The sequence below is a fragment of the Notolepis coatsorum genome (genome assembly GCF_963971535.1).
Source record: "Notolepis coatsorum genome assembly, chromosome: 14".
NCBI classification, from domain to species: Eukaryota; Metazoa; Chordata; class Actinopteri; order Aulopiformes; family Paralepididae; genus Notolepis; species Notolepis coatsorum.
The window spans coordinates 53,287,167-53,312,204 of record NC_140178.1 but is presented as its reverse complement, the minus strand read 5'-3'; the positions used below and the strand labels follow the sequence as shown (position 1 = coordinate 53,312,204).

General features: G+C 49.2%; 1 protein-coding gene across 1 annotated transcript in view; it reads right to left on the bottom strand.

Annotated features, from left to right (window-relative positions):
- The window catches only part of LOC311239840 (syntaxin-binding protein 4), a gene marked incomplete at both ends in the record, with an annotated part of 344,479 nt that overhangs the window by 56,066 nt on the left and 263,375 nt on the right, over nt 1-25,038 (bottom strand). The window contains 2 exons of the mRNA XM_084328288.1: nt 20,280-20,376; nt 24,387-24,478. Coding sequence (XP_084184414.1) covers nt 20,280-20,376; nt 24,387-24,478 — 189 coding nt within the window. The remainder of the gene's footprint in view (nt 1-20,279; nt 20,377-24,386; nt 24,479-25,038) is intronic.

Genomic DNA, 25,038 nt, shown 5'->3' with positions numbered 1-25,038 from the left:
CGCTTGTTCACAGACATCTTTGGTTGGAGCAGTGTCCCCTTGAGGAGGAGAGAAGGCTTCCCCTCCTCAGGGCACCCCTCTCCGCAGAGGGACTTTTTGGTCTGTCCGCAGGGGCGCGGGCGGTATTTGACCTAGGCCCCACACCACCCCACACCGTGCAGCCAGAGGTGAGGGCACGGCCTTACCAGCGGCTGTGGCGAGGCCCCCGACCAGCGGCCATGTTTCCCCCGCCTGAGGTACCCTGGGCACAAAGACAACAGGTGATCACAAGGCCGACAGCCTCGGCGGCCGAGGGATCGGCTACATTAGATGAGCACGCCCTAAAAAAACGTTGCTGTTACGAAGGATCAGATTAAACCGAATATATATATTTATTTATTGATATATATTGAATAGTATTTGTATATCGTTTGATATCCCTTGTATATTCCTTGTACATATACACGGAATATCCCTTTAGCCTACTATAGCCCATAATAGTTCATTCTCTTATTGGACAAAAGGACCAGGCGCCAGGGGACCAGCCCCTGGCGTCAAGTTCAAAGGTACCGACGAGACATGTCCGTACTAGCCCCGGCTCCGCTCAGGGATACGGCTACCGAAATGAGAGTGGCACTATTTGTTCACCGTGCATATAAATATGGCGCAAGTAAATGTAGAAATCCCTTAGTCCTTTACCCTTCTTCCAACTTAGTAACAGAACGTGAAGCCTCACCCATGATACCACGTGCGGTGTAGTATGGCCTGTTTGGCCTTAGAATAGCATCGAGACTTCGTGCGAATTAATAGCTGAATTGTCAGAGTTTGGCACTGTACCGTCGAGTGCGACGTATTTCTATTAAGTAATAATAGTCTATCGTGTATGGTGCATCGTGCGGTTAGAGTTCTAAAGTGACCAGCATCTCCAACGCTTCCTCGTGTTATCTAGAGTCTGATCCAGGCTGGGCCGACCACATGGCGCTTTCATCCGAGGAGATTTAGACGAGGACCGAGGGACATGTACACTGGATTACCTACCCGACGACTGCTGAGCCCTATGCGGCTGGAATATATTTGCTTTGGTACTGTGATTTGTGGAGCGGATAATCGCCGACGCCTGTGAGTGTTGGATTTACCCCCGAGAGGAGTCAAGTTGAGTCGGCGCTCAGAGAGACTGAGGTCGCCTAGCTTCTTCTTCATTGTGGAGCTACAGCCTACAAGAGAACCAAGGTGTATTCATCTGCGGATCAAGAGTCTACTGCACTGTCTTCTGTATTTGAAGTCTCCCTAGATATCGTTGACCAGACGGTCTACTACCGACGGCTCTCCTACCCCCCCCTACCGGCTTACAACCGGGAGGACCCCTTCCAGAATATCCCGCTATATCATTAAGTGTACCATAGATCTAATTCCCTAAGAGCCAGGTTGTATACTTGCTTCCTGCGTAACCAGAGATTGGACATTCAGTGTTGATTTGCCTACGAGTACTCATTTGCCTTACAAGTGCATTCAATTGATAAATGTAATAGTAAATATCATATGTACCTTTTGCTATATTAAATATTTGATTATTACCTTTGTCTGGAACCGATTTCATTGTGGGAAAGTGTTCATCATATTTAGATATCGTGTACTGTATGGCCAGTAGTTAAAGTACATAAAGCGGTAGTGGTTTAATGATACCATACTTATCAATACAGTCAGGGAATTGTACCCCTCAGTTACAATTGGTCCTTCGAGCCGGAGGGTAATTAGTGTAATATTAATATAGTGGTATTAATATTGAAATGGCCTATGATGAACACTCCACGAAACGGTCCTCCTAAAGTAGAACGCCCGCAGCGTAGACGACAGCCACCTCAGTACTTAGAGGATTACGCTGCCAGTATACTACCTAGCCTTCTACAAACGGTAAACGCGGTAAAAGTAGAAAGTAAAATTATGTCCGACCCTATCAACCAGGATACCCCGACCACAGAGGCCCTAGTGGTTTCTAATGTAACTGACCAAGCTCACGGTGGGGACCAGGAGGGAACTGACATGACTTTACCCCCCGCCAAGACCGAAGAAGTAGTCCCCGAAGAGCTCCGGGAGGAAGACAACCCTCCAGAGATGGAACTCTGCACGGAACAAGATGAGGAGAGCGCCGAGGAGATAGAGCTCCAGGACTCCCCGCAGGGGAACGCATCCTCAACGAGTACTGCCAGGAGCGTATCACCTCAACCAGCGTCTTCCCCCAGCGAGGCGGACAGGATGCTGGCACAGGCGTTCCTCGCCAGCCTAGCAGCCTCTACGGAGCGCGATCGACTCCAAGCACAGACGCTTAGCGAGCGCGAACAACTCCAAGCACAGATGCTTAGCGAGCGCGAACATTCTACCATTGAAAGAGAACGCCTCCAAGCGCAGCAACGGAGCGACGAAGAGCGCATACGTCTAGAGATGAGACGCCTTCAGACGGAAGAGAATATGGCAAGAGACCGGGCCGACACCCAGCGTGCCGCTGCCGGTGCCCAAAGAGAAGCAGATCTCACCAAGCGCGAAGCCGAGCGCGACAGACTACAAGCGCAGCTAATGGAGCAGCTGATCGCCAGGGCAACACCCCCTCCCTCCACAAGGGGTTCCAGGGCCTCGTCAAGACACGGGTCAAGGGCACCCTCCCCTAACCGATTAAGCGACCCTGAGCCCGACCACCAGAGAGAGCCTATACCCCCCTCCGAACTCCTTCCCCGACTGGTCCCAGTGAGACCCAGCTACAAGGAAGGAACGGCGTACACCGCGGAGAGGCTAAATAGACGACTACAGGATCTAGATGACCTGACAGAGGAAGAAGAGGGAGAAGAGGAGAGTCAAGCCCGACAGCAGCACATTACTCCACAGGACCAGGAGGTCCAGTACAGCCCAGGCTATACCCCCGCGGCTCTGCGCTACAGACCCCCGACTCTATTCACGGGTGAGCATGACGCACGACCAGTCCCGAGGAATAGTACCTGGACCAGCGGGCCATGGTACCCTGCCGGTACCAGCCCACCGAGAGGCGTAAGAGGAGACTCGCCTAGGAGGCCTCTCTTCCAACGCTCACCGATGTGCCAGCCATCCACGGCGTCATACATTGGCACACCGACGTTTCCAGACTTCACCCATGAGAACCAAGCACAGTACACGGAGCTACGGATGTGCTTAGAGACAATGATGGTGGATGTAGCTGATGAACGCCACAAGTATGCTATCCTATTGAAGCACCTGAAAGTGCCCAGAGCGCACAACATAGCGCTGGCCTATGCCACCTCTACTACCCCATACACAGCGGCTCTAGCAGCACTAGACCAAAGATATGGACGTATATGGGATTACGTAATACAAGAGATAAGGCATATTGACCGCCTACCCCCAGCAACAGACAATCGCTCACTAGACGACCTGTCTATCAAAGTACAATCCCTGGTAGGGATGCTGGGGGCGCAACGAGAAAAGGGTATGCATGAACTATACGCAAACTCGAATGTCGAGAGGATTTTAGAGAAGCTGCCGCCCGCCCGACAGGAGCGCTTCAGGCGGCAAAGAGACCACCGTGATCCTAACGGTCCCGAGCCATCCCTCCTAGACCTAGCCGACTTCCTGGCGAGAGAAGTCAGCAGCCTACGGTTGGATACGTTCGTGCGGAGCACACCAAGCTCCAGAGAGGGACCTAGGAGAGCAAACGATGGCCGAAGATCGGTGACTGTCATGCACCAATCAGAATCAGTGCCGAGCAGCAAGAACCACAGTACCCCCTCGATGAAAGAGAAGTGGAAGATGGTGTGCCCGTACTGCGAAAAGGAACACTGGTTGTCACAATGTGACCTGTTCAAGAAGATGACCGCTGAAGAAGTGAGTCAATGGATAAAGTCCAACAGGCGCTGTTACCGATGTGCGCGCAGTCACATGGCAGCCGAGTGCCGCCTCAAGAAGAGGTGTAGTCGGTGTGACGGAGCCCACCTAGATGTCCTACACGACAGTAACAGAAGAAAGCCTGCACCATCCAGCAGCACAAAGGCAAGTGTTATGTACATTGACCCCGCTAGCAGCAGCGGCGCCCAGGTGCTCTTAAAGGTGGTCCGCGTAACACTGAGTTACCAAGATAAGGTCATGGACACTTACGCCGTCCTTGATGACGGGTCAGAGAAGACCCTTCTCCTCGCGTCCGCTGCGGCCCAGCTGGGGCTGCGGGGGAGCGAAAACCAGATGACGATTCGGACAATAAGAAGAGATCTAAAGACGATAAAGGGCGAGAATGTCTCCTTCACTATCGCAGCAAGCGGGCAGCCAGAGAGACGGTATAGGATTACTAATGCTTTCACCAGCCAAGAAATAGGACTATCGCAGTACACCTACCCCATCGCCAAGCTGATGGATAAATATGTGCACCTGCGTCAACTCCCTATCCCGCTCATAGACGGTGCCACCCCGACCCTGCTGATAGGCTCCAACCATGCAGACCTCATAGTCCCGATAGACCGGGTCCATACAGGACCCAGAGGTTGTCCTGCAGCAGTCGAGACCCGCCTAGGATGGATATTACAAGGCCCCCTCGCCAAGTCTCTTAACCGAACAGCAGCCACTAGCTGCCTCCACTCCAGAGCGACAGAAGAAGACACCACACTCCTGCAGCATGTCGAGAGGCTATGGACACTAGAGACAATGCCCTTTAAGAACGAAAAGAAAGACATTCGTTCTAAGGAAGATATTTACGCTATAGCCCTCCTCGAGCAAGGGACAAAGATAGTCACAGTCAACGGAGTGATGAGATACGCAACTCCACTCCTGAGGCGAGAGGGAATGCCCACCTTTCACGCCACAAAAGAGGCGACGGAGCGGTATCTATTGAACACAGAGCGGCGCCTAACCAAAGACCCCGCTCAAGAGGCTGTGTACCGCGCTGAGATTAACAAGCGAATCACAGCGGGACACATAAAGAAAATTGACTGGCGACGTCGTGCGCTGCTCCGCGCCTCCCTGATCAAAGACGGCTTTGATCTCCGGCAGCGGGCCAGCAGCGACCCCCCAGTATTGCGCAGCCTCTCCCCAGAGGAGAAGCCCCTGCTGCGGTTCCTATGGAGAGAGAGGATCGGAGATGAGCACCCAGCCATCTATCAATGGGAAGTCCTCCCTTTCGGAACCACATGCAGCCCATGCTGTGCTACGTTTGCACTACAAAAACACGTCGCAGAGGACCCAGCAGCAGATGAAGAGGTCCGACAAAGTGTGACAAATAGTTTCTATGTGGACAACTGTTTACAAAGCGTCTCGACGCCAGAAGAAGCCGAGGCTCTTCTACTCAAGCTCCGCGCCTCCCTGATCAAAGGCGGCTTTGATCTCAGGCAGTGGGCCAGCAGCGACCCGCAAGTACTGCGCAGCCTCTCCCCCGAGGACAAGGCAGCGAGCAGCGACACCTGGATGGCGACCATCCCAGGAGAAGCCCAAGAAATGACACTAGGACTAGTCTGGCGCTTCAAAACAGACTCGCTCCATTATAGACACAAACCCCTGACCAAGGAGCAGGGAAGGTCGACGGCAATACCGACCACCAGACGGAGTGTATACAGAACACTCGCCAGACAATATGACCCGTTGGGATGTATTCTACCTTACACCACCAGGGCAAAGATGATTGTAAGAGCGCTATGGGACAAGGACCAGGGCTGGGACGATCCCATACCCGAACACCTTGCATCCACATGGAGAGAGTGGGAGACGGAACTCCGCTCACTCCCAGGTGTTAATATACGCCGCAGCTACTTCCCACCCACAGTGAGGCCAGAGACATGCAAGATGGACCTGCACGTATTCAGCGACGCCTCCGAAGTAACCTACGGCTCGGTGGCCTACTTGCGTGCCCGAGAGGAGGGAGGAGAAATACATACTGCTTTCATCCTGGCTCGCTCAAGAATAGCCCCACGAAAGCAACAATCTATCCCACGTCTAGAGCTCTGCGCAGCCCTAGCAGGAGCGCAGCTCGCCACGTTAATCCAACGTGAACTCACCATCCCGGTGCAAAGAACAATCTTGTGGTCAGACTCCACGACAGTACTCACATGGATCCGGTCTGATTGGTGCAGATACAAGGTCTTCGTGGGAGTCAGAGTCACCGAGATTCAAGAGTTAACAGAAGTAGCGAGCTGGAGGTATGTAGACACCAAACACAACCCAGCTGACGTCATCACCCGGGGAATGTCCCTGGATGACCTCACCCGTTACAACCTCTACAGTGACGGACCAGAGTTTCTCAAGCTCCCCGAAGAAGAGTGGCCTACACCCACCCCACGGGAGGTGAGTAAAGAGGAGGCCGAAAACAAGAAACCTATGTTCTGTGGATTGAACACACTCGTCTCCACAGACCCCGACATAGACGATTGCCTCACCCTACAGAGTGCGCAGCTAAAGACATTTCTGTGGCACCACCCAGAGGTTCAGCCCACGACTGACATTTCAGCAGCTGACTACGAAGAAGCAGAACTTCTTCTACTACAACGAGCCCAGAGAGACTCGTTCCCCGATGAGCTAGCCTGTCTACAGGGAGCAAAGCCCGTCCCATCAGACAGCAGACTGCTCCACCTAGCACCCGAGAGCGACGCCCATAATCTCATCAGAGTGGGTGGTCGTCTGCGGAGAGCCCCAGACTTACCGGATGACGTCAAGTACCTGATAGTCTTGAACAGCCGACACAAGGTCACAGAGCTGATCATAAAGAAATACGACGAGGATGTGCACCACGCAGGGGCAGAGAGAGTCTTCGCGGAGATCAGACGTCGTTATTGGATACTGCAAGGGAGAGAAGCAGTGCGGCGCTTCCAGCGAACCTGTCTAGACTGTCGTAAGTGGCGAGCCCAGCCCAGTATACCCCGGATGGCTGACCTACCTCCCTGTCGCCTCCGACTCGGCAACAAGCCTTTTCACTCCACCGGTATGGACTGTTTCGGCCCGCTGTATATAAAGAAAGGAAGAGGAACCGAGAAGCGGTGGGGTATTGTATTCAAATGCATGACCACCAGAGCGATACATATCGAACTCCTTCCAACCATGAGCACAGACTCATTCCTTATGGCCTTCCGAAGATTCACATCACGGAAAGGAAAACCGTCTACATTATTGTCTGATCACGGGACAAACTTCAAAGGCGGAGAAAGAGAGCTGAGAGAGAGCTTCCAAGCTATGGGCCCAGAACTTAAGACCCACCTCGCTCCATACCAGATTGACTTCCAGTTTAATCCCCCGAACGCACCTCACTTCGGTGGAACCTGGGAACGAGAAGTACGTTCCATAAAGACAGCCCTGTACGCCGTGCTTGGGGCCCAGACCGTGGCGGAAGAAGTCTTAATGACAGTCCTCACGGAGATCGAGGGAGTATTGAACTCAAAGCCCCTCGGTTACGTCTCAAGTGATGTAGCAGATGTCGACCCAGTCACCCCCAACACACTCTTGATGGCGCGGCTGGACCCCGCGCTACCCCAGACAATGTACAGGCCTGAAGAAGCGAACGGCCGAAGAATGTGGAGGTACAGTCAAGTATTGGCTGACAAGTTTTGGAACAGCTTCCTACTCCACTACCTACCGTCTCTACAGACCCGCCAGAAATGGGTGAAAGAGAGAGACAATTTGACAGAAGGAACAGTCGTCATGATTATCGACCAGTCACTACCCCGAGCTATGTGGCCGGCTGGCCGCGTAAGCAAAGTGATCACCGGTGCCGATGGAAAGGTCCGAGCAGCTGAAGTGCTCGTCCAAGGGCGGACCTACACCCGACCCGTGGCGAGGCTAATAGAACTGCCAAGGCTCCCTGATACTATCGATGACGACCATGACCCCATGACTTTGTGAACTGACTGACCCTCACAGCGGACATTGAGTAGTGGACAGTGCGGTTAATCTGTCTCTGCTTAGCTAATTAGGTGGGACTAATTAGGGGGCGGCTGTTACGAAGGATCAGATTAAACCGAATATATATATTTATTTATTGATATATATTGAATAGTATTTGTATATCGTTTGATATCCCTTGTATATTCCTTGTACATATACACGGAATATCCCTTTAGCCTACTATAGCCCATAATAGTTCATTCTCTTATTGGACAAAAGGACCAGGCGCCAGGGGACCAGCCCCTGGCGTCAAGTTCAAAGGTACCGACGAGACATGTCCGTACTAGCCCCGGCTCCGCTCAGGGATACGGCTACCGAAATGAGAGTGGCACTATTTGTTCACCGTGCATATAAATATGGCGCAAGTAAATGTAGAAATCCCTTAGTCCTTTACCCTTCTTCCAACTTAGTAACAGAACGTGAAGCCTCACCCACGATACCACGTGCGGTGTAGTATGGCCTGTTTGGCCTTAGAATAGCATCGAGACTTCGTGCGAATTAATAGCTGAATTGTCAGAGTTTGGGACTGTACCGTCGAGTGCGACGTATTTCTATTAAGTAATAATAGTCTATCGTGTATGGTGCATCGTGCGGTTAGAGTTCTAAAGTGACCAGCATCTCCAACGCTTCCTCGTGTTATCTAGAGTCTGATCCAGGCTGGGCCGACCACATGGCGCTTTCATCCGAGGAGATTTAGACGAGGACCGAGGGACATGTACACTGGATTACCTACCCGACGACTGCTGAGCCCTATGCGGCTGGAATATATTTGCTTTGGTACTGTGATTTGTGGAGCGGATAATCGCCGACGCCTGTGAGTGTTGGATTTACCCCCGAGAGGAGTCAAGTTGAGTCGGCGCTCAGAGAGTCTGAGGTCGCCTAGCTTCTTCTTCATTGTGGAGCTACAGCCTACAAGAGAACCAAGGTGTATTCATCTGCGGATCAAGAGTCTACTGCACTGTCTTCTGTATTTGAAGTCTCCCTAGATATCGTTGACCAGACGGTCTACTACCGACGGCTCTCCTACCCCCCCTACCGGCTTACAACCGGGAGGACCCCTTCCAGAATATCCCGCTATATCATTAAGTGTACCATAGATCTAATTCCCTAAGAGCCAGGTTGTATACTTGCTTCCTGCGTAACCAGAGATTGGACATTCAGTGTTGATTTGCCTACGAGTACTCATTTGCCTTACAAGTGCATTCAATTGATAAATGTAATAGTAAATATCATATGTACCTTTTGCTATATTAAATATTTGATTATTACCTTTGTCTGGAACCGATTTCATTGTGGGAAAGTGTTCATCATATTTAGATATCGTGTACTGTATGGCCAGTAGTTAAAGTACATAAAGCGGTAGTGGTTTAATGATACCATACTTATCAATACAGTCAGGGAATTGTACCCCTCAGTTACAGTTGCCGTCTAGCTGTGTCTAGCGTGCTCTCCGGTCACTCCCCCCGCTACGCTACGGGACACCGGGCTCTGATTTGTTCCCTTTGGCTGCGGGCCACGTGCTTTCAGTGAAGCGCAAGCGGCCCCACGTTTCGCTTCTCATGGGGACAGGGGCTGACACCCAGTTGCTGGCTAGGCCTGGGTCTGTCCGTGAGAATGCTGTGCTGTCAAGCGGCTCCCACACCACACGTTCTACGTCTGTGTTTGGTGAGCCTGGTGTTGTGTCTGTCGACGGAAAAGGTTGTCAGCGGGGGAACTCGAGGCCCAGGAGGTCGCAGCATGAGTTCCCCCAGCCCCGCCCTCGCCAGGCCGGGTATCACGTTAGTGCCTCCCCCGACCGGAAGACCGGCGGTGGTCAGTCAGGCACGCGTGGTTTGGGTGGTAGTAATATCACTACAGGGCTACGGTGTGTAGGAACCCACCCTATCGGGCAGTGTGGGGACCACACGCCTTGCATGTCCAGCTGCAGAGCAGGCTATCCTCAGCAGTCCATGCTGGGAAGATGCTCAGTGGGGGAGCTTATGTCACCAAGTGACCAAGTGAATACGCTCTCCCCATATCAGACCGGCCCTTTCTGTCGGGGTCCCCCCTTGGGTGCGATTGCCTCGTTGGTAGTGTCAGCGTGCGATATCCCGGCTCCGCGAGACGCCCTGCTCGCGTGGTTGGCGAGTCCAGGGTTGGCAACGCACAGCGGGTGGGACCGCACCTCCTATCTACGGTTCCTGGCGGACCAGCGGCAGTTGGCGGCGGGTGCTCTTTGGGATTATCATCACGTATGTCGTATGGCTACAGCAGTGCCATATGTCGAGGTGGATGGAGAGAACGCTGAGGCGGGGGCTTGTGTTGCAGTTTGCACAACCCCACCCTCCGTTTTCAGGTTTGGTACAGACCCTATTGTCAGGGTCCGCAGCAGTGACAGCTATGGCCGACGAGATCCAATCTCTGTTGGCGAAGCAGGCCACCGTCGTGGTCCCAAAAGAGGACGCGATGCATGGCGTTTACTCCCGGTATTTTCTAGTGCCCAAGAAATCGGGAGGTGTCAGACCTATTCTGGATCTGTCTGCGTCCAATCGGCTGATTGTGGCGAGACGGTTCAGGATGTTGACCGTCAAACACCTGCTAGGTGCTGTCAGAGTGGGAGACTGGTTCACCTCCATAGACCTGAAGGATGCATACTTTCACGTCCCGATCTTCCCTCCTCACAGGAAATTCCTTTGCTTCCTCTTTCAGGGTGTAGTGTACGAATACCAGATTCTGCCGTTCGGCTACTCTCTGGCCCCTTGCACATTCACCAAGTGCGTGGAGACCGCGCTGGAGCCTCTGCATCGTCAGGGGATACGAATTCTATTCTACCTCGACGATATTCTGCTCCTCAGCCGGTCAGAGGAGATCGCCAGGTCTCATACCAGGCTGGTGGTGGAATTCCTCACCAGTCTAGGTTTTGCTGTAAACTGGGAGAAGAGTACTCCTCTTCCCAGTCAACAGGTGGAGTACTTGGGCTTGGTTCTAAGTTCAAGGCCCATGAGGGCAACCCTCTCAGAGTGACGGCGAGAGGATATTCTCAACGTGCTCAGGAGGTTCCGTCCTGGCAGGACGGTTATGGCGCTGTCTGTGATGCGCCTGCTCGGTATGATGGCATCTGCTCACTCTGTGGTCCCTCTTGGCCTCCTCTTCATGAGGAGGATACAGAGGTGGTTTTCCAGGATGAAACTAGACCCGGTGAGAGACAAGTGGAAGCTGAAGGTTCCTGTGTCAGTACTGGGGGATCTCGACCACTGGGGGAGGCCTGGTACCCTCACCAGCGGGATATCCATGGGCAGCAGGCTATCACATGTCACGGTCTTCACCGACGCCTCCACCGGGCCTTCACCGGGCCAACGCAGTAGGGGGCACCTGGACGGACCATGCTGCCCGGTCTGCACTGCATATCAATGTGTTGGTATTGAGGGCGGTCCTTCTGGTCCTCAAGCAGTTCGGCCACCTGGTGGTGGGCGAGCATGTGTTGGTCAGGACGGACAACACGACGACAGCATCGTATATCAACAGACAGGGAGGAGTACGATCCCTCCGTCTGCACTGGTAGGCGGTCGAGCTCTGGCTATGGGCGTATCTCAATCTGCGCAGCCTGAGGGCGCTCCACATCCCTGGCAGGGAGAATGTGGGTGCAGATGTGATGTCGCGGGGCGGTCCTCATCCCGACGAGTGGGGACTACGTCCAGACATAGTCAGGCAGGTCTGGGACCGATTTGGGGAGGGTGGGTGGATGCCTTCTCGATGTATCCGTGGCCGCCCGGGATTCTGTACGCGTTCCCCCCCATACACCTGATAGCTCAGCTGTTGGAGCGGGTACGTCGGGAGTGCAGGACTTTGATCCTGATCGCGCCGGACCGGGGCATGGCTGTGTGGTTCCCGGTCCTGATCCAGCTCTTGGTAGCCCCGCCGTGGCCTGTTCCATGGTCGCCGCGGGCCCTCTCTCAGGCACACGGATCGCTGTGTCTGTTCCCCTATCTCGGGCAGCCATTGAAGGTTTGGCTGCTGAAAGGGTGAGTCTGGAGGGGATGGGTCTTAACCCTACTGTGGTTGACACCATCCGGAACGTGCACGCTCCGTCCACTATCGCGGTTTACGCAAGTAAGTGGCGTGCTTTTCAAGAGTGGTGTGAGGTTGGGGGCCTGGATCCGGTGTCCTGCCCCCTGGACTCTGTTCTATCCTGAATAGGCTGTCGGCCTCGACAGTGAGGGTATACGCCGCGGCTATATCCTCTTGTCACGTGGGTTTTGAGGGCGGTACGATGTTCAGCCACCCTCTCGTGAAATGTTTCCTGCTTGGCGCTCGGCGTCTCAAGCCTGTGGAACGTTCTCTGTCTCCGAGTTGGGACCTCCAACTGGTCCTGGGCCGGTTGTCGGAGGCCCCGTTTGAGCCTCTTGAGCAGGCGCCATTGTAGCAGCTGTCGTTTAAGACCGTGTTCCTTTTGGCCATCACCTCCGCTAAGCGCGTGGGTGAGCTGTGTGCTCTCTCGGTGCGGCCTGAGTGCCTGTCTATTCGGGCCGATAGCGGTGCGACTCTGAGGCCTAATCCGGTCTTTGTGCCAAAGAATATCCGGAGCTCTTTTCGCTCCAGAGATATTATGGTTCAGGCATTTCATCCGCCTCCTCACGCTAGTGAGTTGGAGGCGAGCCTTCACCTGTCGTGTCCTGTCCGTGCACTGGGGGTTTACCTCAGTCAGACACAGGATCTCAGGGCTTCCGATCAACTGTTTGTTTGTTACGGTGGCCCTCGCGCGGGTAAGGCACTGTCCAAGCAGCGCCTGTCACATTGGTTGTGCGAGGGCATTGCCCTGTGCTACACGTTGGCTGGACAGGTCCCCCCCGGGGGCGTCAGCGCGCATTCCACTCGTGGAGTGGCGGCTTCTGCTGCCCTGTTAGGAGGGGCCTCGTGGAGGACATCTGTGCTGCTGCCTCCTGGTCCTCCCCGGGTCCTTTCGTTAGGTTTTACCTCTTGGACATGACTGGGGGTTCTGTCTCCCAGGCGGTTCTGGGGTCTGGGACCTCTCCTGTGTCCCGCCATTTGGTGGGCTAGCAGGGGTGTGTGGGTGTGGGCCACGGAGTATTTGTATTTGTATTTATTGGTTTAAAATACAGAGTTTAGCCAGGTTGGCTAATTTTCAACTGTAGTCTCTGGGGCAGGTGACATGAGCACTACAATAATTAAGACATAGTACAATAATCAAAACACAGTATAGGTTACAATACACTAAAATACATACAAATAAATACATTAAAATACATTACAATACATCACAACCACTAAGTTAAAATGGCCACACACTTGACCATCTCTCAACCATGATTTTAAGTTCGTTTTAAATTAAATGAATGAGTGTTGTGTCACACGCGGTCCCACCTGTGCTGTGCATTCAGGGGTACCTGGTTCCCCTTTTTTCGCACTTTGGTGGAGTTGACTGCCTCCCCCCCTTCGTTAGGACAGGCGCGTGGACGGGACTCCCCTCCTCCCTGACTGGGGTACACTTGTCGGGCCACGCGTCCGCTCTGCCCCATATCTCATTGGCAGAGCGAGACGTGATAGCCAAGTATGCTATATAACGAAAGGTTATTTCATAACCTAGTTATATGAATACTGGTTGAGCGTCTCGCCCTTAGCGCCCTGAGGTCCCTTGGATGGTTTTTTCGCTTATGGAAATCGTTCTGAGGAAGGTGGAGCGTGACCATTTCCGGTGTCATATAGGGAGACGCATGGGAGTGGCTTGGTCACGTGCAAGTGGGTGCATTTGTTTGTTTCGTGTGCACAATATGTGCAAGGAGATAAGAGGTTATCTCATTGGCAGAGCGAGACGCTCAGCCAGTATTCATATAACTAGGTTATGAAATAACCTTTCGTTACTGACCCTAACTCTAACCCTAGCACCAGCAGTTACTGATGCTAACCCTAACTCTAACCCTAACCCTAGCACCAGCTGTTACTGACCCTAACCATAACTCTAACCCTAACCCTAGCACCAGCAGTTACTGACGCTAACGCTAACTCTAACCCTAGCACCAGCAGTTACTGACGCTAACCCTAACCCTAACCCTAGCACCAGCAGTTACTAGAGGGAATCCCCGACAGTGGGGTTCCCCGAGCCCCGCCAGGTCGGGTATTATGCGATGACAAGCGAAGCCTCCCCAGGTGTGCTCGTCACTGGGAGGGTATCCCTGTATGCCTTAATGTGATGACGTGTGTACGTGTGGGTCCCGCCCCGTCAGGATGACCTGACGTCATATTACCATATCTTGCTTGTCACAGGGTGGTTTCCCGTACCCTTCAACTTGAGTTGTGACATGTGTGGGACCTGCCCAGCCCCGGCTTAGCCATCCGGGGTAATTACGTGTGCACTCCCCTAGTTGGGACTAAGGCCCTAACAAGTGGCAGTGGTGTTTGGGGCACTCGTAATGTGGATGGTAGTAATACCGTCACAGGGTCCCAGTTTTAAGTTAATCCGTTAAACGGTGGGTTTTTGAGATTACACTGGTACAGGGTCTCCAGCATATGCTGTTAAACAAAAGTAGACCTAGCTCTTTAAACAAACGTTGTCGGATACAATGGGTGTTTTCCCAGGGTTCTGTAAGGAAAACCTGTGTCAAGGTCCCCTACGGGGGACTGGGTCTCTCCTATCCACAGATAGGGGAGAAACGGTGAGTTAGGGCTTATTTGACCAAAACGCCCAAACGCTGTTCACAGGTTTACGAACCTGGCTCTGGTATCAGATGTCGCAGCTGCGACAGCCCTGGCCAGACAAAATCGATTGAATCGAATATTTGTTGGCAAAGCAGGTCAGTTACAGACCCAGCGGTGGGACGTAATGAGAGGGTTTGCCCCCTGTTTTCTGATACCCAAGAAAATGGGGGGGGGTCAGACCCATACTGAACATATCTCCCAATCAGTTGATTGCAAAGGAGAGAAACCGTTCAGGATACGATCCTCACAGGTGCATGCTAATAAACAGCCCACCAGACCCTGCAGAGGACGAGTGGAGACATCTGAGAACCCATATCACCGATGTGAGGCCTCAGCCACTGGACCCGTGGGCAGTGTCACATCTCATGTGACAGTCTTCGCCGACCCCCCCCCCCCCCCCCATAAATGGGATGAAGTTAAAGGTCGGGCCAATATAGTAGGGAGTAGTTGGCCTATTCTGTCTCCCTACAATCAACGCATTGGAAATTGGAAGACGGTGCATTTGGTCCCGGGTGTTACGGAACTTGTAAGGAACCGGCACGTCCTAGTCTGTCAGACAGCATAACGGTGTTTATGTGTACAGACAAGAAGGAGTGCGTCTCCTCCAGGCAGGCAGTCGAGCTCTGCTCTTACTAAGGAATTTGCCAGCCTGAAGGCCTCTGCATTTCCAGGAGGCTCTATGTGAGAGGGCTTGTCTGGTCAGACTTAGCCCAGAAACTCCAACGAGGAAATAACGGGGCAGACCTGTCGTCACAGGGGGGTTCCCCACCCAGCGGGTGGGCCACTGCAGAGCTGATTTCACCATGGAGCTGCTTTCAAGCAATCAGTCCCTCTAGCACCCCCTGTGGTTTACAGTCAAACGTGCAACCCCCCGCCTGGTACACCAGTTTTAAAGTGGGCGGTTACGTTGGGGACACAGGATTTATCCTGGTGGCGCCGGACCGGACCGGCCCATTGGTTCCCCATTCCAATCCAAAGCCTAAGGGCTCCACCAGGGTCTATGCCAGGGGTGGCCAACCCGCGGCTCGTGAGCCGCATGCGGCTCTTTGCCCGTCAATGTGCGGCTCTTTCATCCATAAAAAAAAAAAAATATATATATATATATATATATATTTTTTTTTTTTTTTTTACCTTTTTTTTTTTTTTTACTTTTTTTTTTTTTATGTCACTCATTCCATAAGGACGTAGAATAAACATTTTTTTTTTTTTTTTAATGGTCCATTTGCATGTTCTTGGTATCTGAATCTAGGGACATATATGGATCAGTGTCAGAAATAGTGTGTCTGTTACTAGGCTTGAGTAAATTGTAATGAACCAAAGGAGAATATCAATTCTATTTAAATTTCTTTTTTAATTATCTTTGACTGTGAATAACACCATGCTAAAATTGACCAGACCTGAAAAATCTAAGAAAATGAATAAAGGGAAGATGATTAAACAGAAGGTTTTGTAGATACAGTACTGAATTCTGCCATCTTTTCTATAATGTAAATTTCTCCACCATTTTTCATCGTATTGCAACACCGTTTTTTGCAAGACGTTCACAGAAAGGTAGAGAAACTAATTGCGTTCTGTTTTATGGCAATAACGTTCAGGTTTGTGGGAGATAATCCCAAAAAATAAGAGAAATAAAAAAGTTTATCCAGAAGTCAGATGATTGACAGGGGCTGGTGTGAGCTGGGTAGGGTAGTTTTTCGAAATTCGAAAGCCCTGAGTCTCGTCCTTCAAAAGACTACACTCACTTTTGGCTGTGCCACTTCCTCCTGTCAATATGCGCCGGTTTCCGACTCAATGCCCTGAGATTTCTATAATCTTATATTTCACTAATAAGAATTAAAAGCATTGGTAAACAAACGTAATGCTGAAAATATACACTTTTACTGTATATCTCGGGCTTAAGAGGTTAACCCTGTTAGGCCCAAATTAAAAAGACATTAGCAACTTCAGAGGCTAGAGGGTGGGACATATAAACACATTTTTGTGAGGCTGAACAACAGGACCAATTGACTATACATGTGCTTAATTTTTTTTTAAATAAACCTTCTTTTTTTAAATGGATAAAAGTGATTTTGTAATTTTGCAACCGTGGGTCTCACAGGGTACTTGAGGCCCAAATAAAAAAGACATTAGCAACTTCTAAAATCTGATTGTTGCTAAATGCTCAAAATAGGGGAGACAAACTAACTGTGCTCCAATTCCAATATATGCCAATAACGTTCAGTTTTGTGGTATATTATCCTGAGTAATAAGAGATATTAAAAAAATTCATACAGAAGTAATTCGCTTTTTTTCCCCCTAGAGGCCTGTGGGAAGTGTATTTAAAAAGAAATCCAACGCTCATTGAAAGCTCTGGATGTCCCCTTCAAAATGGCGTCAAAATGACTACAATTACCGACGGTCACTTTTTCAAAATGCCCGACTTTCGCGATCACAACAGAAAAACTAAAACTAAAATCGAACTAATAACACTTTAACCTATTGGTAAACTAACGTATTGATGATAATATACATTATAACTGCTGTTATGATGTTTATTTAAAATTTTAAAACGATAATTTTGTCAGACAGTCTCTGAGCTTGATTTATGACGTGATGTCATTTGCGGTCCGCCGGCACGGGTTAAAGAGGTTAAGACGCACGTGGGACCTCGGGGCTGCCAGTCAACTGTTTGTTAGAATGTCACGGTGGCCCTGATGGAGGTGAGGCGCTGTCAGAAACAACACCTGTCACACTAGTCGTACTAGGGCAGTTGCCCTCTGTTACACCTTGGCTGGACAGGTTCCCCCGCGGGTATCAGAATGTGTGTTTTAGGGAAACTGCGCCCTATGACGCATTTCAGAGTCCTATCCTCCCACTCCTCGTTAGGACGAGTGTGGGGGATAGGACCCTCCCCGCGTTGATGGTCGTAAGGGACCTCAGGGGGTACATTTATCAGGGAGCATTTTATCAAGACACAGGCCAGTATGAAATAGGACCCTTGGCTGTTTTCATGTGAAATTCAGACTCGGAAGGAAGTAGTATGGCCACTACCCCGGCATATGACCGGAGGTGGGCGTGGCTATTGTAGATGTAAGGTGCATGATTGTTTTTTTTCAAGCGTGTGCAATAGGCACGAGTGTAGTCCAATAGGCGAAGCAAGACGCTTTGCCAGTAATCATATAACTAGGGTTATAGGATAACCTTCGTTACTAACCCTAACAGCAGCAGTTACTAACCCTAACAACAGTAGTTACTAACCCTAACACAAGCAGTTACTAACCCTAACAACAGTAGTTACTAACCCTAACCCTAACACCAGCAGTTACTAACCCTAACAACAGTAGTTACTAACCCCAACACCAGCAGTTACTAACCCTAACAACAGTAGTTACTAACCCTAACAACAGTAGTTACTAACCCCAACACCAGCAGTTACTAACCCTAATGCTAACAGCAGCAGTTACTAACCCTAACCCTAACAGCAGCAGTTACTAACCCTAACCCTAACAGCAGCAGTTACTAACCATAACCCTAACACCAGTAGTTACTAACCATAACCATAACACCAGTACAAGATACAAGATACAAGATACAAGATACAAGATACAAGATACTTTAATGCCACACAACAATGGTTTGTTAAAAGCACTGGGACATCAACATGAAACATCAGACATCAAACGCCCCCCTCCCATCTCCCAATCCCCACAATAAATACATATATACATAAATACATACAGGACAGTCACATGTAACAGTGTCAGTCAGTGACGGATGCTTGCCCGTCTGTGCAAAGGGGGGCGGGCAAGGGTGTTTAGTGTTCGGATTGCTGTGGGGAAAATACATTGGAGGTGGTTCGGTGGGTGGGGTGGGGGGGGAGTTGGGTAGGAGGGGGGGGGGGGGGGTAGGGGGCTGTACATTGGAGGTGGTTGGGTGGGTGGGGTGCTGGGGTAGGAGGGGTGGGGGGGGGTAGGAGGGGTGGGTGGGGAACACTGTACAACTGTACAAGCAAAACTGTACATTGGAATATTGACAAAACCATACTTGGTCATTTACTGTACATTGGAGGGGGTTGGGTTAGGACATTTACAGGGGCCAGTTTCTAATTGCAGTCCCCCGTAGGTGTTCTTTGAGAGTGGTTTTGAAAGTGGGTAGTGATTCACATTCCTTTACAGCTGTGGGTAGGGCGTTCCACATTGACGTGGCATAATTGCGAAACGTGTTTAGTCCCTTGTTTGAGCCGAATCTGGGTTTAACATGATTTGTGGAGCTCCCTCTGGTGTTGTGATCGTGGTATTCACTGACCTTTGGGAAGTATTTTGACATGTACATGGGTACCTTAGTCGTATAGTGTATCTTGTAGACCAGGCCCATTGCAAGTTGCTGTACTCTGTCGTCTACTCTAAGCCATCCTAGGTTGTCAAAGTGGGCAGGGGTGAGGTGGGTTCTAGGAGTAAGGTCAAGCAGTAGTCTGACCAGTTTGTTTTGAGATGTTTGTAATTTTGTTTTTAGCGCCTTTGAGGTGCTTTGGTACCATGAGGTGCAAGCATAGTCGTAGTACCCTTGAATGAGTGCTCCTGCCAGAGTCTTCAGGGTATTCTTGTTTACCAGAGAGGAGATCCGGTACAAGAATCGAGTTCGTTGGTTGACTTTTTTTATTACATTGGATGCCAATTTGTCACAGGAAAGATTAGCCTCTAGGATGGAACCCAGGTAGGTAATTTCATCTTTCCTTGTGACAATATTGTCACCCACTGTAACTGAGAAGCCGTCGGTCTTGCTGAGTTTGTTATTTGAGCCGAAGAGAATGGACTCTGTTTTGCCCATGTGTAATGATAGTTTGTTATCAGCGAGCCATATGCAGATTTTGCCTAGTTCCGAGCTGATGGTTTGTTCAACCTGTAACTTGTTCTTGTCAGAGACCAGCAGGGCTGAGTCGTCTGCAAACAAGAACAAGTTGCAGTCACAAGCTGACGACATGTCATTTGCATAAATTAGGAACAGTAGCGGTCCTAGTATGCTTCCTTGTGGAACACCACAGCTCACTGTAAGGGGGGGGGGGGATAGGGTACCGTTTACCTCCACCATCTGTTCTCTCCCCTCCAGGTAGGATTGTATCCAGCTCACTGATAGACTATCAAAACCAATTGCTTTTAGCTTGTCAATCAGAATGGAGTGATTGACAGTGTCGAAGGCTTTTTGTAGGTCCAGCATGACCATACCGCAGTATTTGCCCGTGTCCACCTCTTGTTTGATGTGGTCGTTCAAATAGAGAAGGCATGTGTCAGTGGAGTGGGATATTCTGAAGCCAGATTGGAATTTGTAGATTAGATTTTTTTCCGCTAGGTACTTTTCAACCTGTTCGTAGACAATTTTTTCCATGACTTTCTAGATGGAGGTAAGAATAGAAACAGGGCGGTAGTTGCCTGGGTCTAATTTACTGCCCTTTTTGTGCAGAGGGGTCACTCTCGCAATTTTTAAGTCCTTGGGGACGTGTCCCTGTTTTATGGAGAGGTTTATTATGTGTGTGATGACTGGGGTTATGGCGGCTGCTGAGTCTCTGAGGAATTTGGAGGGGAGCACTAGTTACTAACCCTAACACCAGCTGTCACTAACCCTAACACCAGCAGTTACTAACCCTAACACCAGCAGTTACTAACCTTAACCCTAACAGCAGCAGTTACTAACCCTAACAGCAGCAGTTACTAACCCCAACAGCAGCCGTTACTAACCTCCGTAAGCCACTGTGCCCTGTGGGTCTGTTGTCAGGCTCTGTCTGAGCTTCCTCCTCTTCTCTTCTGTAATATCCAGACCCAGATAGGACAAGGCCTGGAGAGAGAGAGAGAGAGAGAGAGAGAGAGAGAGAGAGAGAGAGAGAGAGAGAGAGAGAGAGAGAGAGAGAGAGAGAGAGAGAGAGAGACACAGAGAGAGAGACACAGAGAGAGAGACACAGAGAGAGAGAGACAGACAGACAGACAGACAGACAGACAGACAGACAGACAGACAGACAGACAGACAGACAGACAGACAGACAGACAGAACATTAGAAAAACATCATGTTGATTGAATAAACTGCTAGCTGCTAGTGGGTAGTCTGTTCATTTGATATGATATAGCTGTATCTTGAGTCATATTTTATATCTAATGCCTAGTTTGACCTAGTTTGATCTGAACAACGTCCTACATAAACCCCACATTGTTTTGGTGGTGCTAGTGACGTCTAGTGGCTGATACTACTTGTGTGCCTTTAAGACTTTATAATTTGTGTTGTTTTTTATTAAATGTGACAACCTAACTTCCATCTTCTACCTCAGGGGTAGGCAACCTTAGGCACGCACGCAGGGGCATTTGCATAGGCACAGGGGGCAGCAGTAAAAAAATTTGCTTTGAAATATTATAGTGAAATATTTTGCACTGTTGTTGCATTTATCTTGTTGAAATCCTCCCACAGGTTCTTTTTACTACCACATATTTAATTGAGACCCTTTATTTGTTTATTATTTCAATTTAGCTGGAAATACATTGCTACATCATTCAGTAACATTTGCAGAGCCTTATAACAAAAACATATTACCGGTCACCATTGTGACCATTGGATTAATCAACTAATTTTATTATTTATTTTTCTATTTCATTGAACATTGCACATGTTAAAAGCCATATTCTTTACTCAAAATGTGAGTATTACCAAGTCAACTTGTGTTCTTAAAACAATGACAATAAACATAGTTTTATTAGGTTGAAATAATGTGGTTGTGTACTTATTTTTCTGGATTATTATGGATTTTTAAGTTCTGGTAACTTATTATTATACATTTTTTACAGTGTAGTCTTGCGATCAATCAAAACTTATTTACACGATATACCTCACATTCACCCTCCATTCACATCCTGGTGTTCTCCTGGTGTTCTCCATTAGGCCTGTAGGTGGAGCTATGACAGCCCACGTACAGTACACACACCGATGGTGTGTGATGTGTCCAAGAATGAATGGGCAAATGTGAGTGAAATGGTCGCACTGTATGCAGCTGTTTGTCTGCATTGCATCCCCCCCCCCCCCCCCAACTCAGATTTAGGTTGATACAACCATCATAATAATATTGTTAATAATAACGATAATGATGTAATAATGTAAAAATTATCATTAAAAATACCTGATTATGAGAAAAAATATTTACGATGCATGGAATATTGTTGAGGCACACTAGTTACAACTATATTTCAAACAGGCACTCCATGTCAAAAAGGTTGCTGACCCCTGTTCTACCTCCATCTTTAACCTGTCTTGCGTGAGGCACCTTGTTTTAGAAAAGCGTTATAACAAAAAATTTGATCTAAAACTAGATCGACCAGCAGCCAAGATTTTCATTGAGGGGGAAACTAAGGAAAATATTTGTTAAAGATTTTTAAACACATTCCATGATATTTTCCCTAAGAATTTTTAATAGGAAATTATTCTACATGACTTTTCCAGCCTGAAAACACACTTTCCACAACATTTTACAGTACATAGGAATCCTGATTGTATGCAGTCACAAACATAATAGGTCATGTTACTGCATAGGCTGCACAGTATGTTCTCCCAGTATATAGTGTATCAATGGATGAATGGAAGAAAAACCACACATGCACACAATCTCCTGTGCCATCTGTAAACCTTAGCATGAATGAATAAATTAATGAATAAATTAATGAAGGAATGAATGGCTTTATTTTCGTGTCTGGTCGTACCAACACGGCAAATCCTTTTACGGGATTATTCAGGGGAAAATTCTATATACTACGTATATTGTTATTTTTTCTAATGCTATCATGCTGAGACACAAATGAAAAACAAAACAAAACAAAAACATACTAATAATGAATAAAAATACAAATAAGAGACAGATAAAACTACAAAACGAAAAGAAATAATAAATACAAGCATTTAGCTTCACCATCCACTTCAGATATACAGTATGCCCCTCTCTCATGTTACCCCCTCCCCCCTCTGAATGCTGTCTTGGAATTCTAAAACTCTGCAGGCTTCTGAGGAACCATGTGGCCATTGTTACATCATCATCAGAATTCAGTTCAGTTCTCAACGTTCTCTGAAAGTCTGAAAGTTCTCTGTACCTTGTTCTTAATTAAAGTCATCAAAGTAATTTTTCTCTTTCATTCTCTCTCTCTCTCTCTCTCTCTCTCTCTCTCTCTCTCTCTCTCTCTCTCTCTCTCTCTCTCTCTCTCCCCTCTCTCTCTCTCTCTCTCTCTCTCTCTCTCTCTCTCTCTCTCTCTCTCTCTCTCTCTCTCTCTCTCTCTCTCTGGGATGTTTCTGTGCTGGCCTGTACGATGGGATTACCATTGTATCTTCATTGTGTTTAAACAACCACAGTCATTTGGCTTAATGTGATATTTTGGGGGCATTCCACACGAGGTAATCTCTCAAATGTATTCCTACTGTAATTACACTGGCTCATAAAGCAAAATAATACCCCCATTCTCTCTATCTTCCTTGCTCTCCCCCCTCTATCTCTCTCTCTTTATTCTCTCTCTCTCTCTCTGTCATGATTCAGAGAGCGAGAGTATTGTGTCTGTACTCAACATTTGAAATGCTTTCTCTCTCTTTCCCTCTCTATCTCCCCCCTTTTCACTCTCTCTCCCCTCAATCTCTTTCCCTCTCCCCTCTCCCTCTCTAATCCCATTAATGAGTGGGTAGATTAGGGTCAACTGTGGGCTGAGAGGGATGGAGAGTAGATTAAAACCACAGCTGAACAACTGAACCCACTGCAGGCACTACACAGAAGACATAACAGGAGAGAGAGAGGAGGGGGGGTGGGAGAGGTGGAGATAGAGGTGGAGAGAGAGAGGTAGAGAGAGAGAGAGGAGAAGAGAGATAAGTAGAGAGAGAGGTGGAGAGAGAGGTAGAGAGAGGGGTAGAGAGAGAGGTAGAGAAAGAGAGAGATAGGTGTGGAGAGAGGTAGAGAGAGGTAGAGAGGGGGTTGTGTGAGGGGAGGTCATTGGGACAGCGGTAGAAAGTGCTGATACAGTAAAGAAAATATTGAAATAGAGTGTGTGTGTGTGTGTGTGTGTGTGTGTGTGTGTGTGTGTGTGTGTGTGTGTGTGTGTGTGTGTGTGTGTGTGTGTGTGTGTGTGTGTGTGTGTGTGTGTGTGTGTGTGTGTGTGTGTGTGTGTGTGTGAGAGTGTGATAGAGCACGTGGGGAGAGTGATAAAGTGAGAGGGGGAGGAGAAAGAGAGAGATGCATAGAGCGAGCTGGGGGATGGGTGTGACTGAGGGAAGGGGGGGGGGGGGGTCATGGTGAATGTGGAAAAATGCTACAACTGTGCAAAAGACAGAATCCCCCCCACTGTCAGGCAGGCTGATGGGAGTCGGATTAACCCCTTGTTGTACATTCACCTCACCAACAGTGATAGGAGAGGTACAATACTAGTGGGTACGGAGGGGGAGAGGTAGAGACTAGAGAGATACAGAAAAAGAGAGGTAGAGAGAGAGAGGTAGAGAGAAAGAGAGAGAGAGGTAGAGAGAGAGACAGAAAGAGGTAGAGAGAAAGAGGTAGAGAGAGACAGAGAGAGGTAGAGAAAGAGGTAGAGAGAGACAGAAAGAGAAAGAGAGAGAGAGGTAAAGAGAGATAGAGAGAGAGGTAGAGAGAGAGCGAAAGGTAGAGAGGGAGGTAGTGGGAGGTAGAGAGAGAGATAGAGAGAGGTACTAGAGAGGGGTAGAGATAGATAGAGAGGTAGAGAGAGATAGAAAGAGGTTGCCATTGTATACCACAGTAAATTTTGCAGAGTACACTTTACTCAAACTGAGTAAAATTTACTCCCCCAGGTTATCAGGGCCTCACCAGATCCAGCTTGTCGGACTTGAGCCGTATGTGGGGGTCCAGGGTGATCTTGGGTTTGGTACCTGATGCCAATCTTTGGGTGCTGGTTGAGCCTGGGAGAGGAGAAGAGAGGATAGGGGTGGAGAGGAGAGGGTGGAGAGGAGAGGTGTGGAGAGGAGAGGGTGGAGAGGAGGAGAGGATAGGGTAGAGAGGAGGAGGGGTGGAGAGGAGAGGGTTGGAGAGGAGAGAAGAGAGGAGAGGTGAGAGGGGAGAGAGGAGAATAGAGGAGAGAATAGAGATGAGGCGAGGGGTGGAGAAGGAGAAAAAGAAGAGAAAGAGAGGAGAGGTGGAGAGCATGATTTAGAGGTGGGTAAAGAGAGGAGAGGGTGGGATGGGGAGAAAAGAAGAGAGGAGAGAGAAGAGAGGAGATGGTAAGAGGAGTGGAGAGAAGGAATACATCCTAGTTAGTTTATTTTTTACTTCATGCAAACACAATTCTAGCTCCTAACATAAAAAACGCATACTTTTTAATTAGTATATTAGCAACTGTGGCCACCCAGTACAGTATATCACACATCTGACAGACATAATTGTTTGCGTTTGCAATTGTTTTGTTTTAACCTGCTTGGAGTATCGGATGGGTGGATGAATAAAACCAAAGTTTTATTTTATG